Below are 14,795 nucleotides of genomic sequence, written 5' to 3'. Positions count from 1 at the left end.
GTATCCCCCCACAATTTTAACTATTGCAATACTATTGTGTAACAAGGTGCAGGATTTTACAATCAATTTAATACCTGCCTCTGCCAGGGATTGAACATGGGACCTCTGGAATGCTAGTCTGACGCTCAACCGATCAAGCTAAAGAAAAGTTCTCTCTAGCCGAGCGATATATTGCGGCTAATATTGACCAGGGTTACAACTGCAATTGCGGGGGTGGGGGTGGGGGGGGGGGGAAACACTATTGGGATAGTTTAACTAATGCAATGAATTCTATTTAATTCAGTCTATGAATTGGACGTCATGTTGTACATCTGGTGCAGTGTACATTTAGAGTTACTTCCCTTTGCTAGTGTCAGTGACAATGGGACCAATTCACATACTACCTGATACTGATAATGGTGTTGAAATGTCGTTAGCACAGGATATCATCTTTTGACGTCATTCCATCACCAATAAAAAACAATAGTCCTGCACACACCTTGTCAGGTATCACATGGTACATGAATTCAAAAGTCCCATTCATGATCAAACGCACTGACATTGAGAACAATGTCAGTGTTTGTTTTTGATTGAATAGCATGGGGTAAAAGTGACTTTCAATTGATAGTCTGTTATCGTATCAAACTTCTGCAAGAACTTCATTTTGGTCAAGTTCAGTTCGTTTCTGGTAATCCTGACTGGCATTCAATGGTAAGATGACTATTGCAATACTATTTCCATTGGAGGAAACACTGTTGGGATAGTGTAACTAATGCAGACTACTATTGCAATAGTATTGCATTCTGAATTCTATTAAATTCAGTCTATGAATTGGACTTTATATCATACATCTGGAGCAGTTTTTGGTATAGAGTTACTTCCCTTTGCTAGTGGAAGTCATGTCTATCGGAACGCTTCTCGAGTTTACCGACAAGCACAACATAACATAATTTGCATAATGTAGTCACGATATGTAAAGTCGAGAAGCGTTCCGAAAGAAAAATTAACATGGGCGGTGACGGTTAAACTAAGTAAGCTATACGATGTTTAAATGGAGTTTCTACAAAGTACGGGTCATGACACCTCCAAAGGAGATTGTGGATGAACACAGTTATGGGTACTGTTTACCACCACAAGCGTAGATTTTGTGATTTTGGCTTGGTTTTTGAGGTACCCATTAGAGCCGAGACGACATTTCGACCGGACAGGGAAATGTCTACCTAGCATATTTTTCGTAAATTTCCCGTTTCATCAAGCCATAACTTCGTCAATACTTGGCCAATTTTGTTCATCAAGCACTCAATGGAAAGATAAATTATTTCTCTTTAAGGTAAGATATCCGTCAATGTTGTATAGAACCCATTTATTAAAATAATTACGGTTTTAAAACAAGAGGCCCAGAGGGCCTGTATCGCTCACCTGGTTTTTTGTTAGTAATTATCACAAGACTCTGACAATTAGAAAAATAAGCAAAATTGACTCCCAAAGTTTAATTTTGAATCACAACCATACAATAATGCTATTGATACCATACAAATATGCTATCCAATACATAGGTTCAGAGACAAAGTAATTTATATGAAAGTAGTAGCCTAATTGACCTTTTTGACCTCGCATCTATTGCCGTCTAAGGCCCCGGGGGTCAGCCCTATCATTTGTACAATTTCAAATCCCAACCCTATAAGGATGCTACCATTGCATTATAAGTGCTCTTCCATTCTTAGTTGCAGAGAAGAAGTCGTTTATATGGAAATACATGTAGCTAAATTAGCCCCTTTTGACCCCACCCTTCAGGCCCCCGGGGGGTCAGCCCCATCATTTGCAAAATTTTGAATCCAAACCCTATAAGGATGAAACCATTGCATTATGAGCGTAATCCCATGTTAAGCTGTAGAGAAAAAGTCATTTATATGGAAATTGACCACTTTTGACCCCGCCCCTCAGGCCCCCGGGGGGTCAGCCCTATCATTTGCACAATTTGGAATCCCCACCCTATAAGGATGCTACCATTGCATTATGGGTGCTATACCATGCTTAGTTGCAGAGAAGAAGTCATTTATATGGAAATAGCCAAATTGACCCCTTTTGACCCCGCCCCTCAGGCCCCCGGGGGGTCAGCCCTATCATTTGCACAATTTTGAATCCCCACACTATAAGGATGCTACCATTGTATTATGGGTGCTATACCATGCTTAGTTTCAGAGAAGAAGTCGTTTATATGGAAATAGCCAAATTGGCCCCTTTTGACCCCGCCCCTCAGGCCCCCGGGGGGTCAGCCCCATCATTTGCACAATTTGGAATCCCCACCCTATAAGGATGCTACCATTGCATTATGGGTGCTGTACCACGCTTAGTTGCAGAGAAGAAGTCATTTATATGGAAAAAAGCCAAATTGGCCCCTTTTGACCCAGCCCCTCAGGCCCCCGGGAGGTCAGCCCTATCATTTGTACAATTTGGAATCCCCACCCTAGAAGGATGCTACCATTGCATTATGGGTGCTATACCATGCTTGATTTCAGAGAAGAAGACGTTTATATGGAAATAGCCAAATTGACCCCTTTTGACCCCGCCCCTCAGGCCCCCCGGGGGTCAGCCTCATCATTTGTACAATTTTGAATCCCCACCCTATATGGATGCTACCATTGCATTATGGGTGCTATCCCATGCTTGGTTTCAGAGAAGAAGTCGTTTATATGGAAATAGCAAAATTTACCCCTTTTGGCCCCGCCCCTCAGGCCCCAGGGGATCAGCCCCATCATTTGTACAATTTTCAGTTAGTAGCCCATAAGGATGCTACCAGTCAAATTTTGTTGAAATCCGACCAGCAGTTATGGAGAAGAAGTCGATTGTTGACGGACGACGGACGCCGGATGACGGACGCCGGACGCCGGACGCTGCGGTATCCCATAAGCTCACCTCGGTCCTTCGGACCAGGTGAGCTAAAAATAGGTCTGTTTTTCTCGACCGCCGAGTTCATACCCTTGATACTATAATATATATATGTATACTATTGGTTAAAAATTTTCGTGCCAGGTTCCTGTGCGGACAACGGACCACGGACGAAAAATGATTTGAATAGCCCATAATCTGATGATGGTGAGCTAAAAATTAGCAAAATTGACCGCATGATTTCTTTTTAATTTTGAATCCCAACCATATAACTATGCTATATATATATATATATATATGTATATATATATATACATAACATACAAGTATGAATGCTATCCAATACATAGTTTCAGAGAGGCAGTAATAATATGAAAATAGTAGCCTAATTGACTATTTTGGCCCCATCCCTCAGGCTCCTGGGTGTCAGCCCAGTGATTTTCTTACTCAATAATTTCAGGGGCCTTTACCGTTTCAATTGGGTAAAATTTACATAGTAATTTTCTTGAAATATATATATTTTAAAGAGTTTTTCTTTATTTGGGAAAATATTTACATAGAATTGGGAAAATACAGCAAAATTTCTCTAGTGTAACTAAAATAAATCACTGCAGCCCCACACTTTGTAAAATTTTAAATCACCGTCCCATAAGGATGTTAACAATGCAATACGAGTGTAATCTAATGCTTAGTTTCAGAGGAGATGTCATTTATTATTATTATATAGATCTAGAGCTAGCCCCATTATTTGTATAATTTTGAATCCCCACCCTATAAGTATGCTACAATGTACCATTGCATTATGAGTATTATCTTATGCTTAGTTTAAATCCATAAAGAGTATCTGGTTCCATCAAATCTGTGAATTCAGAAGAACATTTTTGAAATTTCAGCCATTTTGACCCCTTTTGGCCCCACCCCTCTGGCCCCTGGGCGTCAGCCAGGACCAATATGAATATGACGTTAAAATACTATTTCAGGTTATTAATTCTAACAAAGTTTGACTAATTTCCTATGAAAACTAGCTTTATAGGCAAATAATGTTCATAAATGTGTTTTTCCTAAATAAACTATAGTAAACTTCACTCCCTCCCCAGGGAGAAACTTGAGACCCCAGGGTCATATAATTCACAATTTTTGTAGAGGGCCTTGAGACCTTTCTATCCATGAAGGGTATTCGATTTTATCACATCAGTGAGTGAAGAAGAAGATTTTTGAAATTTTAGTCAATTTTACCCCTTTTGGCCCCTCCACAGCCCCCTGGGGGGTGGGGGTCATATAATTCACAATTTTGGTTGGCTTTATGCCTTTAAATAGAAGTTTTGTGCAAAATTTCATTGAAATTGCTTCAAAAGTTTTGGAAAAGAAGTCGAAAATGTAAATTGTTTATCGTCGCACGACGGATGACGACGGACAAAAGGCGATTAGAATAGGTCACCATTAGACTTTGTCTAAAAATGGTAAATTAGAAAGCTTAAAACTCAGACAGACAGAGATAAATGTGTATAACACTTAAACAGTTTCCACTATGGCAAAAATAGTGAAAGTTATAGACCATACAATTTTAAAAATTAGGTGAAGTTATTTTCCCTTTACTCTTGCAAATATTTGAAATTCCTTTCAATAGATATGGTGTATGTATTTCTTTGTAGAAATTAACTTTCGGAAATTTACTCTGATCAAGGAATTTGTGGAAGTAAATAACACACAAAAGAAAGTAGGTTTACACTAAGCACCCTGACAGAGGTCACACGGTTAGTACCTGGTGAGTGGATCTGATATAGGGATCCTCTATCTGCACCTCCGTCAGGAAACCATCAAGGTACTTCCCAAACATACTGTCATAACCGTGGCCAGTGGAGTACTCCTCAATCTGGATCTGTTCGTGGGACTTTCCAGCTTGTTAATGGAAAGCAATAATCATCACTATAGAGCTTAATGCAAAAATCTTAATCCTTATATTTTGAGGGTTTTATTTTTCTATGGACTATGCATGATTCGGGCTCTTTTTGGCTTCCAAATCCATCAATTTTTTAACTAATAATAAAGAAATAAAATTATTGCATTTGACACAGTTAGCACATCCCTGATTTAATTGTAACAAGAGGCCCAAGAGGCCTTGACGGTCACCTGAGTGCTGCTACAGAAAGCGCATTGCAAAGTTGGTTCAAATCTGTAAAAAGTATTTATGAATTAGAATAAACTTTAAAGTTGCACCTTCGAATTAGAATTTTTATTTTTTGTTTTTCATTTTGATAGTTAGTGTGTTATATTAGCAAACCTTATGCTTAAAATTCCAATTTGCTTTGCCAACGTTAAAATAGAAGTCAGTCAGTGTCAGTGATTTTGTAAATTTCACTTTTTAATCTATGAAGATTATTTGGTTCCATCAAACCTGTGAATTCAGAAGCAGATTTTTGAACTTTTAGCCTTTTTGACCCATTTTGGCCCCGCCCCTTTGGTCCCTGAGGGTCAGCCAGGACCAATATGGATATGGTGTTAAAATGCTATTTCAGGTTAATAATTCTAACCCAGTATGACTAATTTCCAATGAAAACAAAGCAAATAATGTTCATAAATGTGTTTTCCTATATAAACTATAGTAAATTTGACCCTCTTCCCAGGGCCATAAAATTCACAATTTTTGTAAAGGGTCTTAAGACCATCCAATCTATGAAGAGTATCTGGTTCCATCAAATTTGTGAATTCAGAAGAAGATTTTTGAAGATTTAGCCTATTTGACCCCTTTTGGCCCAGCCCCTAATGCCCCTGGGGGTCAGCCAGGACCAATATGGATATCATAATAAAATTCTATCTCAGGCTAAAAATTCTAACCCAGTTTGACTAATTTCCTATGAAAAATAAGCAAATAACATTCATAAATGTGTTTTTCCTATATAAACTGCAGTAAACTTTACCCCCTCCCCAGGGGGACACATGAGACCCGAGGTTCATATAATTCACAATTTTTGTAAAGGACCTTAAGACCTTTCAATCTATGAAGAGTATTTGATTCTACCAGTTTCAGAATTTCAGAAGAAGATTTTTGAAGTTTTAGCCTATTTGACCCCATTTGGCCCCACCCTTAAGACCCCTGGGAGTCAGTCATGGAAAATTTGTTAATAGGATTCAATGGCCATTTCATAGGGATAATTCTGACAACATTTGACTAATTTTCTATTATAAATGACCAAATAATGCTCCAAAATGTGTTTTCACTATATAAACTATAGTAAAATTAAACCCCTCGCCAGGGGGAAACCTAAAACCTCAGGGTCATATAATTCACAATTTTTGTAGATGGCCTTGAGACCTTTCTTTCTATGAAGAGTATTTGATTCTACCACATCTGTGAGAGGAGAAGATTTTTGAAATTTTAGTCAATTTTACCCCTTTTGGCCCCTCCCACAGCCCCCTGGGGGGTGGGGTCAAATTATTCATAATTTTGATTGACCTTATGCCTTAGAAGGTTTGTGCAAAATTTCATTGAAATTGCTTAAGAGGTTTTGGAGAAGAAGTCGAAAATATAAATTGTTTATTGTCGCACGACGGACAAGGCACGACGACAGACAAAAGGCGATTAGAATAGGTCACTTGAAACTTCGTCTCAGGTGACCTAATAAATGCTTTCTAATTTTGTAGCTTTAAGTTGCCATGGTTACTATCCAAAATATACATAAATTAACTGAATTTGAAAATTTTGTCATATTTTTAAGAAACAATAAAGCGCAATCTTGAACAAACCTAATACTTATTTTGAATATGTAGGTACCTAAGATACATCTTCAAAAAAAAATATAAATTTTGTTCAAGGATGAGCTTTATGGTTTTTAGATGCAAAACTTACCAAAAAATGGCCAAAATTGACTAAATTTCAACATTTCCATGATTTTCGCATAATTATAATGTATAATTATCATTCCCATTATATCAAAGATGCACTCTGTATTTGTTATTCAACAATTTAATCACTGAATAACACGTTTGAAAATTTGATGAATTTGGGGCCAAAAAGCGGCCAAATCATATGTATGCATAGTTCTTAAACAATGTTTTTAATATCTCGCTATGTATCGTGATCAAATAAGATTAAGTCTTTTCTTCATTCTTCTTCAATATTTTTTCTTTATAAATATGAATAGACTAAATTTTACTGGTAGTGTTCTTGTGTTTGTGAGCACAAAATGTATTTTTTCTGAGAAAAATTATGTCAACACCGTAATATCTACCTTTAAGTACAGATAACACTTAAATGATAAAATTATATCAATTTCTATTTAAAAAAGATTTGCCTTATTGGACTTTGTTGGAAACCCAACAAAACTATATATACCTTCTGTGCAAGTATTACCTACTGGTAATTTCACAAATGGTAGAGCGAGAACGGCATCTCATATATATATATTGAGTTATATTTCCAATGTTGAACTTAATTAGCAGAGCTTCTGGGAAAAGACATTCACCAATAAAAGTTAACACATGATAACCTTTTGATGTTTATATATAGCTACCTTCTTTCACCTCCTGAACATGAACTTTGATCTGTTCGGCCCGACCCATGTACTCCTCTATTCTTTTCCTCACTCCATTCTTCTTGGTCGGGTCACTCGTACCTTTATAATGTTAAATATTTCTATAATATAATTATCTGGTATTACATTGGTCTGATATTTACAATTTTTCAAAAAATATTTCTTTAATATTATGAAAGGTGTAATTTCTAACTTCTATTCTAATAAGTCAAATCAATCTATAAACCCAATAGACCAAGACAATAAAATTCTATACTTCAGTGGTCTTCAACAGGTCCCGATCAAATTGTGTTGAAATTGACAATTTGGTACCCTGCAGCAAGTCTTTCTTATTTTAAAAACATTCATAATTATATAACATGATACAAACCCTTGAGGACTTCCATCAACAGATGGATTCCTTCCTGATAGCAGACGACAGATTCATCAAATCTACGACTTGCGTCCAGCTCCACAGCCCGGGTCAACACTTTCTTGGCAGCAGCCTCGACTCCAGCAATCTTGTCAGCCATAATTGAGAGTGGTATTTGTCCTACATGATCGTCCCCAAAATCAGTACCTCTAGGGCATCATTAAAGAATTGTCAATATAAATCTAAAGATAAACATATCAACGAAATTAATACACATATGATAACTTATTATTTTACTAGAATTAGATACAATCTGTAAACCTCTTATTACATAAAACTACAGGCTATTTGCTAGCTGCTACAAATGCAGATCTTGAGCCCATATTGGATAAGATGTACATTGGTTATATCAAGGATGTATCATCGATACTCCAGGGGTTCCAATCACCTACGATCTCTACACCCCTAGACTATCTTGTAGTAAAATTGAAGGCAGCTCAGTGAAAAACATTTGACTAATCACAGGCCAGCACAGATTTCCTTCTAAAGACTACAGAGAGAGCGACGGCTAACATCAAAGTCACACAGTGTACCGTTGTACAGCTCTTTTGATGTACATCAAAGGACTAAATTACCTGTTATGTTCTGTTGCCATCAGTTTTACTATGAGATAGTCCAGGGGTGTAGAGATCATATATAAGTGATCAGAACCCCTGGAGTTTCAAGGATAAGTCACACAGCGATTTTGATTAAAATATGTGAAGAGCGATTTTGTGTTTAAAAGAGCACTGCACTAAATTTTCCTCGCATTTAACGTGTTGTTGTTTGTTGTCGGTTCTTGTCACTTGTTGTCGTTATTAAGTGATACTGTTGATTATGTGCATATTCGTCCCTAATGGACATGTCAAACCACACATTTGATAATGTAAAGGACATGAGAAATCGTGAGTTTCATATCCCATGAGATATTTTAAACTATACATGATTAGGACTAAATAATAAACATGAAGTTATCAATCCTAAACACATGATAAATGAAGTTGACAATGCGATATGCCAGTCAGTCATGTGATCCTGGAAATTTTGTTAGAAAAATATGACATTGAGTTCAATGGTGAACATTGAATAGTAAATATTTATGACTTAGACCAAATTGCTGTTAAAACAGTGAAATTGACCTGCAAATACCATTCAAATCGGAAATAATACTATAATAGTGTGTTTACCTGTTAACTTCACACTTCAGCCAACTTTTTTCGCGCGGAAGTTACTGACGAGCTTTTAAATACAAAACGATGTAATTATTAAATCCGGATAGCTATATAAAAAAAACTAAGTTAAAAATATATACATAGCAAATACCGAAAATCTCAATAGAGTATACGTTATTTTATTAGATATTAAAAAACTTCAATTTAATAAATAATATTAAGCATCTCCATATATAAATAAAATTTTTTATAAAATAATTCCGGATCTAAACGAAGGCAGGCGAACAATATTAGTCGCCTTCTTTCGGTTTCATCTTTACATTATATACACTAGGCCTACATGACGCACAAACTTATGTGCTATTTTTAGATTTTACAGTTCCTAATGGTACAGGATAATGTTTATAAATAGACTCGCATTATATATGTAATTTCAGTACGTCACATGGACTTGTCACTATCTGAAGGTACCCCAAAGGCTCAACGTAAAATGTACACTCCACTGCTGTACTAGGTAATGTAAGTACATCACGGTGACTTTTATTCATAATGTGTTTGGCCTTCATTCACTACTTTACTTCATTCACCAGTTCACTATATAATGGATTACCCATTCTTTGTGTGATCTATTCATCATTAAAACATTTCCAAATATGGTGAACTCTCAAAAACCTTGTTTATTCAGAATTACTACATTTTAATTAACCCAATGTCAGCACTGATTCGTTCTGTATCATCACTATGCCCAGTGGGGTGTGGTCAGTATTTTAAGCCATGTACAAAAATGCACTTGAACATGTACACCAATCAGCCTGATATACTAGTCTACATGCTCAAATATGTACATAGTTCTTGGATCATGAGTTGAACACTCTTACTGATTAATCAAGCCATTAAATACATTGTACCTGTTGCTCTATTCCATATTTGTATATAACAGAGCCATCTGCTGTTGCGGGTAGGTATTTTTGACATCACATTGAATATGGGGCGCCGTTGTACTGGTACCATTATACTATTTTCTCCGCTTTTAAGATATCCAAATTTGATTTAGTAACATCCGAATTGAATTCTTATATCCAAATATCGATATCAAAAATAAATTTTTGATATCTAACTATTGTATTCAAAATTTTTTTGATATCAAAATGCCAAATTTCTTGATATCCAAAATTCAAATTTTTGATATAAGAAATACAGATATTATTATTTTTCGATACAATAACTAGTATTCAATTTGGTAAAATATCCGAAGGGGAGAATTTGTTATTTTGTAAAAGAAGAATTCAATTTCTTGAAATCAATATGTAATTTGATTTCTTGATATCCAAAAATACAATCATTTCTTGATATCAACAATTCGAATTTTGGATATCCAAAATTTGAAATTTAATTTCTTGATATCCAAAATTTGAATTCTTGATATCAAGAAATGATTGTATTTTAGGATATCAATAAATTGAATTTTAGATATCAAGAATTTGTATTTTGGATACCCAAAACGAAGAAAATAGTACAATGTCATTTTATAAATGAACACTTGTCTGCAAGGGAGGTAACTCTGTAATATCCAAAGACAGAATACATGATTTTGTCATGTGTAGCTCCATCCGAGTTTTATTGAGGAAACTATATTTTGTTCATTCTCTCATAGAGAAACCTCTAAAATGCACTATTTCATTAAAGCAAACAAATTAAAAACATTCATCTAAGGTCTACCATTAAAATTGTACAATTACTATACATGCATGTGCTTTCATGTTCTATGTAAAATTAAATACATGTATATATCTATATGATATGTCATTTCCATTCCAGGTAAACGGAAAATAGATTCTTACAGAGATGGAGACAGATTCAGACAATATTCCTATCTGTAGGAGTCCCCCTGTCAGTGACGGGGAGGAGGACAATGGCTGGAGCGATGAATCAGATGATCCTGTGGACAGAGAAAGGACTGAGTCAACCATTGATTCTGAGGAATGTCAGGACCCAGGTCCAGACTTTAGTCAACTTCCAGAGGTAGTTTGGGTGGAGATCATGAGTTATCTTCCCCTCTACCAACAATATGTGGTATCCCAAACATGCCAAGTGCTGTATGAAATTTTCAATCACCCAAGTTTGTGGCACACCATGAAGATCCATCTGTTCGGCTGTACTGACAACTATTCTCGAGCCTTCAGATCAAAGATTATTATTCCTGATAAATACATCAAACTTATCAACAGGTTTGGTAAGTTTTTCAAAAAGCTGACACTGACTGTGACTGAATACCTCAATAAATTCCCAGAGGAATGGATCAGTATCATGAAGGAGCTGAGTCAGCAGTGTCGACTGGAGAGTTTGACCTTGGAGATCGGGAGATTGACCTCGTACTACCACATCAGTGGATACCAGCCATCAGAGAAGGACATCGGAGCATTGCTGTCGTTTATACAACATGCTGTACGATTAAAGAATTTCTACATCAAATCATGGCCAATGTATCCAAACAGTCTATCAAAGGAAGAATTGAACATCTTTGAAGTAATTCTCACCAATCCTAAATTGAAAGACTTGGAAACCCTGAGTCTTTTTTGGTGTAAGGCCACGGAATGGTCCGAAAGAATGCCAATTCTTCCATCCCCAGAGGCAACCCTACCTCTTATAAAGAACTTTCAGCACCTAAATCAGCTCAGCTTGAGGTCACCGATGCTGCATAGAGATATTTTAATGGAGCTTTCTAAACCAGGACGCAGTAAGCTGAAACTGTTACAGGTGTTTGTCCACTTCTGTCCACAAAACGAGGACTTCAAAGTCCCAGAAATTTCCTCCTCACAGTGGAAACAGTTTGTGATGGCTAACCCCGAGGTAGAAATGGAGTGTACAGTACTGGGCAGAACTCCACACTTAGAGTTAGCATCCATGTTGAAAACAGACTGTCCTCTCACTTCAATCACGTTCATGAAATTCTCTAGATGTGATTCTCAAATAGTAACATCCCTTAGTGAGATGTTCCACAGGAATCTAAAGAAATTTGCATGCTATTGTGATCCATCCTGCAAAGAAAATGAAGTTGTCTCCCTTGCTGTGAGGTCTCCTAATCTGAATCAGTTAGTATACCATGGCAGTCTTAGCTGTGAATCAGTTGAAAAACTGGCACAACTTCGTGGTACATCTTGGAAGGAGTTTGTTATCCCTGATAAATGTATAACAGTCCAAGACCCACAGGCCTTTGATGAAGATGACGACAGAGTTATTGCCCCAGGGGAGGATGGAGAGTATTACCTGGTAGGAATTGCAAGGTTTCATCAGGATGTTCTCCCAGACACACAGAGGAAACAAGAAACACTTGACAGAGTATCAGAAGCCTTGGGGTACACCTGGAATCCAGTATAACAGATTAGGAATTACAATTATGAATTTGTAGGTCAGTGGGGATTGAACTCAAAACCCTGGGCTTATTTGTCCATATCTCTGCCAACTAACTGTGCCAAAGGAAAAGTACCTCATGAACAAAGCTACCTTATACTCTATAAAAACTGCTACTCAAAACAATTTTGCATTTGATGTTTAGAAAATGCATTGTACATGTCTATATCAAATTGTACATGTCTATATCAAATTGTACATGTCTATATCAAATGTTTAACCTAATACTCCTTTGTACACTTTATATATTGTGTATAAATTTGTTCCTGTTTTGAAAAGGGTTAATGAGAATGAGAACAATTGTGTGATTTTAATGATATAAATTTTCAAAACAACTGAAAAAAATGGTAATGTTCAGAATCTTGGCTTTTACATAAATTGAAAATCAAACAATTTCGACAGATTAATACACTTGCAAGTCTTTCTTAACAAGATTTGGGGTCAGCTTTTAGCCCTTATAAAGTAACTAGAAAATTATCCAAAGGTTTTGTTTGGAGATAGTTGATTAAGGCTTAAATATTTGTGTATATGCTTCAGAAAACTACATAAACTACACTGAAAATAATTTATCGTATTCATAATTCTTTGTTTCACATTTTATTATTTTTTTCCAAATTCAAAGCAATGGGTCCCATTCCCAAAGTAGATAAAAAAAAACTGACTCGAAGACATTGTGTTTGTGTGAGAATACAGATACTATTACTACATGTACATGCTCATTGCTGGAGGAATTTTGTCCCTATACCAGTATAATAACAGAACATTTTATTGATCTAACTGCATGAATTGATATTTGTTATTGAATACCGATGTGAGTTTTGCTATTTAAGCTTATCATGGTTTATCTCATTAACTTATTATGTTTGTCAATCTGCAACACAAAACAGGTGAAATACTTAGTCTTAATTTTATAGTTAATGCTTATCACAGTGCATGTACCTGTATGTTGTGATCATATTATCATACACTTATGAAATTTTAAACATACATGTACTGTGGTATATTTTTAACATGAAATGATTTAAAGATGTGTACTAGGTAATGAGTATTTAATTGCATTTGTATTGCAGTTCATTGTCCCGGATAGTTGTGTCAATTAAGTCCTGTATTTGTAATTATAGTAATTATGGGGCACATGGTAGGAATCTGTTACAATGTCTTCACCATTCACATACAACTGTATGTATAGTCCACTGAAAATATTATTTTGTTTTTAGCTCACCTGGTCCAAAGGACCAAGGTGAGCTTATGGGATACCGCATTGTCCGGCATCCGTCGTCCGTCAACAATCGACTTCTTCTCCATAACCGCTGGTCGGATTTCAACAAAATTTGACTGGTAGCATCCTTATGGGCTACTAACTGAAAATTGTACAAATGATGGGGCTGAACCCCCGGGGGCCTGAGGGGCGGGGCCAAAAGGGGTCAATTGGGCTATTTCCATATAAACAACTTCTTCTCTGAAACCAAGCATGGGATAGCACCCATAATGCAATGGTAGCATCCTTATAGGGTAGGGATTCAAAATTGTACAAATGATGGGGCTGACCCCCCGGGGGCCTGAGGGGCGGGGTCAAATGTGGTCAATTTGGCTATTTCAATATAAACTACTACTTCTCTGAAACTAAGCATGAGATAGCTCTCATAATGCAATGGTAGCATCCTTATAGGGTGGGGATTCAAAATTGTACAAATAATGGGGCTGACCCCCCGGGGGCCTGAGGGGCGGGGTCAAAAGGGGCCAATTTGGCTATTTCCATATAAACGACTTCTTCTCTGAAACTAAGCATGGTATAGCACCCATAATGCAATGGTAGCATCCTTATAGGGTGAGAATTCAAAATTGCGCAAATGATAGGGCTGACCCCCCGGGGGTCTGAGGGGCGGGGTCAAAAGCGGTCAATTTGGCTATTTCCATATAAATGACTTCTTCTCTGCAACTAAGCATGGTATAGCACCCATTATGCAATGGTAGCATCCTTATAGGGTGGGGATTCCAAATTGTGCAAATGATGGGGCTGACCCCCCGGGGGCCTGAGGGGCGGGGTCAAAAGGGGTCAATTTGGCTATTTCCATATAAATGACTTCTTCTCTGAAACTAAGCATGGTATAGCACCCATAATGCAATGGTAGCATCCTTGTAGGCTGGGGATTCCAAATTGAGCAAATGATAGGGCTGACCCCCGGGGACCTGAGGGGCGGGGTCAAAAGTGGTCAATTTCCATATAAATGACTTTTTCTCTGCAACTTAACATGGGATTGCGCTCATAATGCAATGGTTACATCCTTATAGGGTTTGGATTCAAAATTTTGCAAATGATGGGGCTGACCCCCCGGGGGCCTGAAGGGTGGGGTCAAAAGGGGTCAATTTAGCTATTTCCATATAAACGACTTCTTCTCTGCAACTAAGAATGGAAGAGCA

General features: G+C 37.0%; 2 protein-coding genes across 4 annotated transcripts; one reads left to right on the top strand and one right to left on the bottom strand.

The window, feature by feature from the left end:
• Positions 1-4,600: 4,600 nt before the first annotated feature.
• LOC138326765 (MIT domain-containing protein 1-like) lies at positions 4,601-9,041 on the bottom strand. 2 transcript variants are annotated; one of them, XM_069272771.1, is made up of 4 exons: positions 8,979-9,041; positions 7,771-7,994; positions 7,380-7,481; positions 4,601-4,767 (listed from the first exon to the last, which is right to left on the bottom strand). In XM_069272771.1, the coding sequence occupies exons 2-4, from the start codon at positions 7,910-7,912 to the stop codon at positions 4,616-4,618; spliced, it is 396 nt and encodes a 131-aa protein (XP_069128872.1). In that variant the 5' UTR covers positions 7,913-7,994; positions 8,979-9,041; the 3' UTR covers positions 4,601-4,615. The 2 variants fall into 2 exon arrangements, with proteins under 2 accessions (XP_069128872.1, XP_069128873.1); XM_069272772.1 differs by having other exon boundaries at positions 7,771-7,961; positions 8,979-9,039.
• Positions 9,042-9,283: 242 nt separating this feature from the next.
• LOC138327405 (uncharacterized) lies at positions 9,284-14,113 on the top strand. 2 transcript variants are annotated; one of them, XM_069273470.1, is made up of 2 exons: positions 9,284-9,477; positions 10,782-14,113. In XM_069273470.1, exon 2 carries the CDS (start codon positions 10,809-10,811, stop codon positions 12,339-12,341), a length of 1,533 nt encoding a protein of 510 aa, XP_069129571.1. In that variant the 5' UTR covers positions 9,284-9,477; positions 10,782-10,808; the 3' UTR covers positions 12,342-14,113. The 2 variants fall into 2 exon arrangements, with proteins under 2 accessions (XP_069129571.1, XP_069129570.1); XM_069273469.1 differs by having other exon boundaries at positions 9,284-9,482.
• Positions 14,114-14,795: the final 682 nt, after the last annotated feature.

This window comes from Argopecten irradians, chromosome 7, assembly GCF_041381155.1.
Source record: "Argopecten irradians isolate NY chromosome 7, Ai_NY, whole genome shotgun sequence".
Taxonomy (NCBI): Eukaryota; Metazoa; Mollusca; class Bivalvia; order Pectinida; family Pectinidae; genus Argopecten; species Argopecten irradians.
Note: the sequence above shows the minus strand (reverse complement) of the source record. Positions and strands in the feature narration are given on the sequence as shown.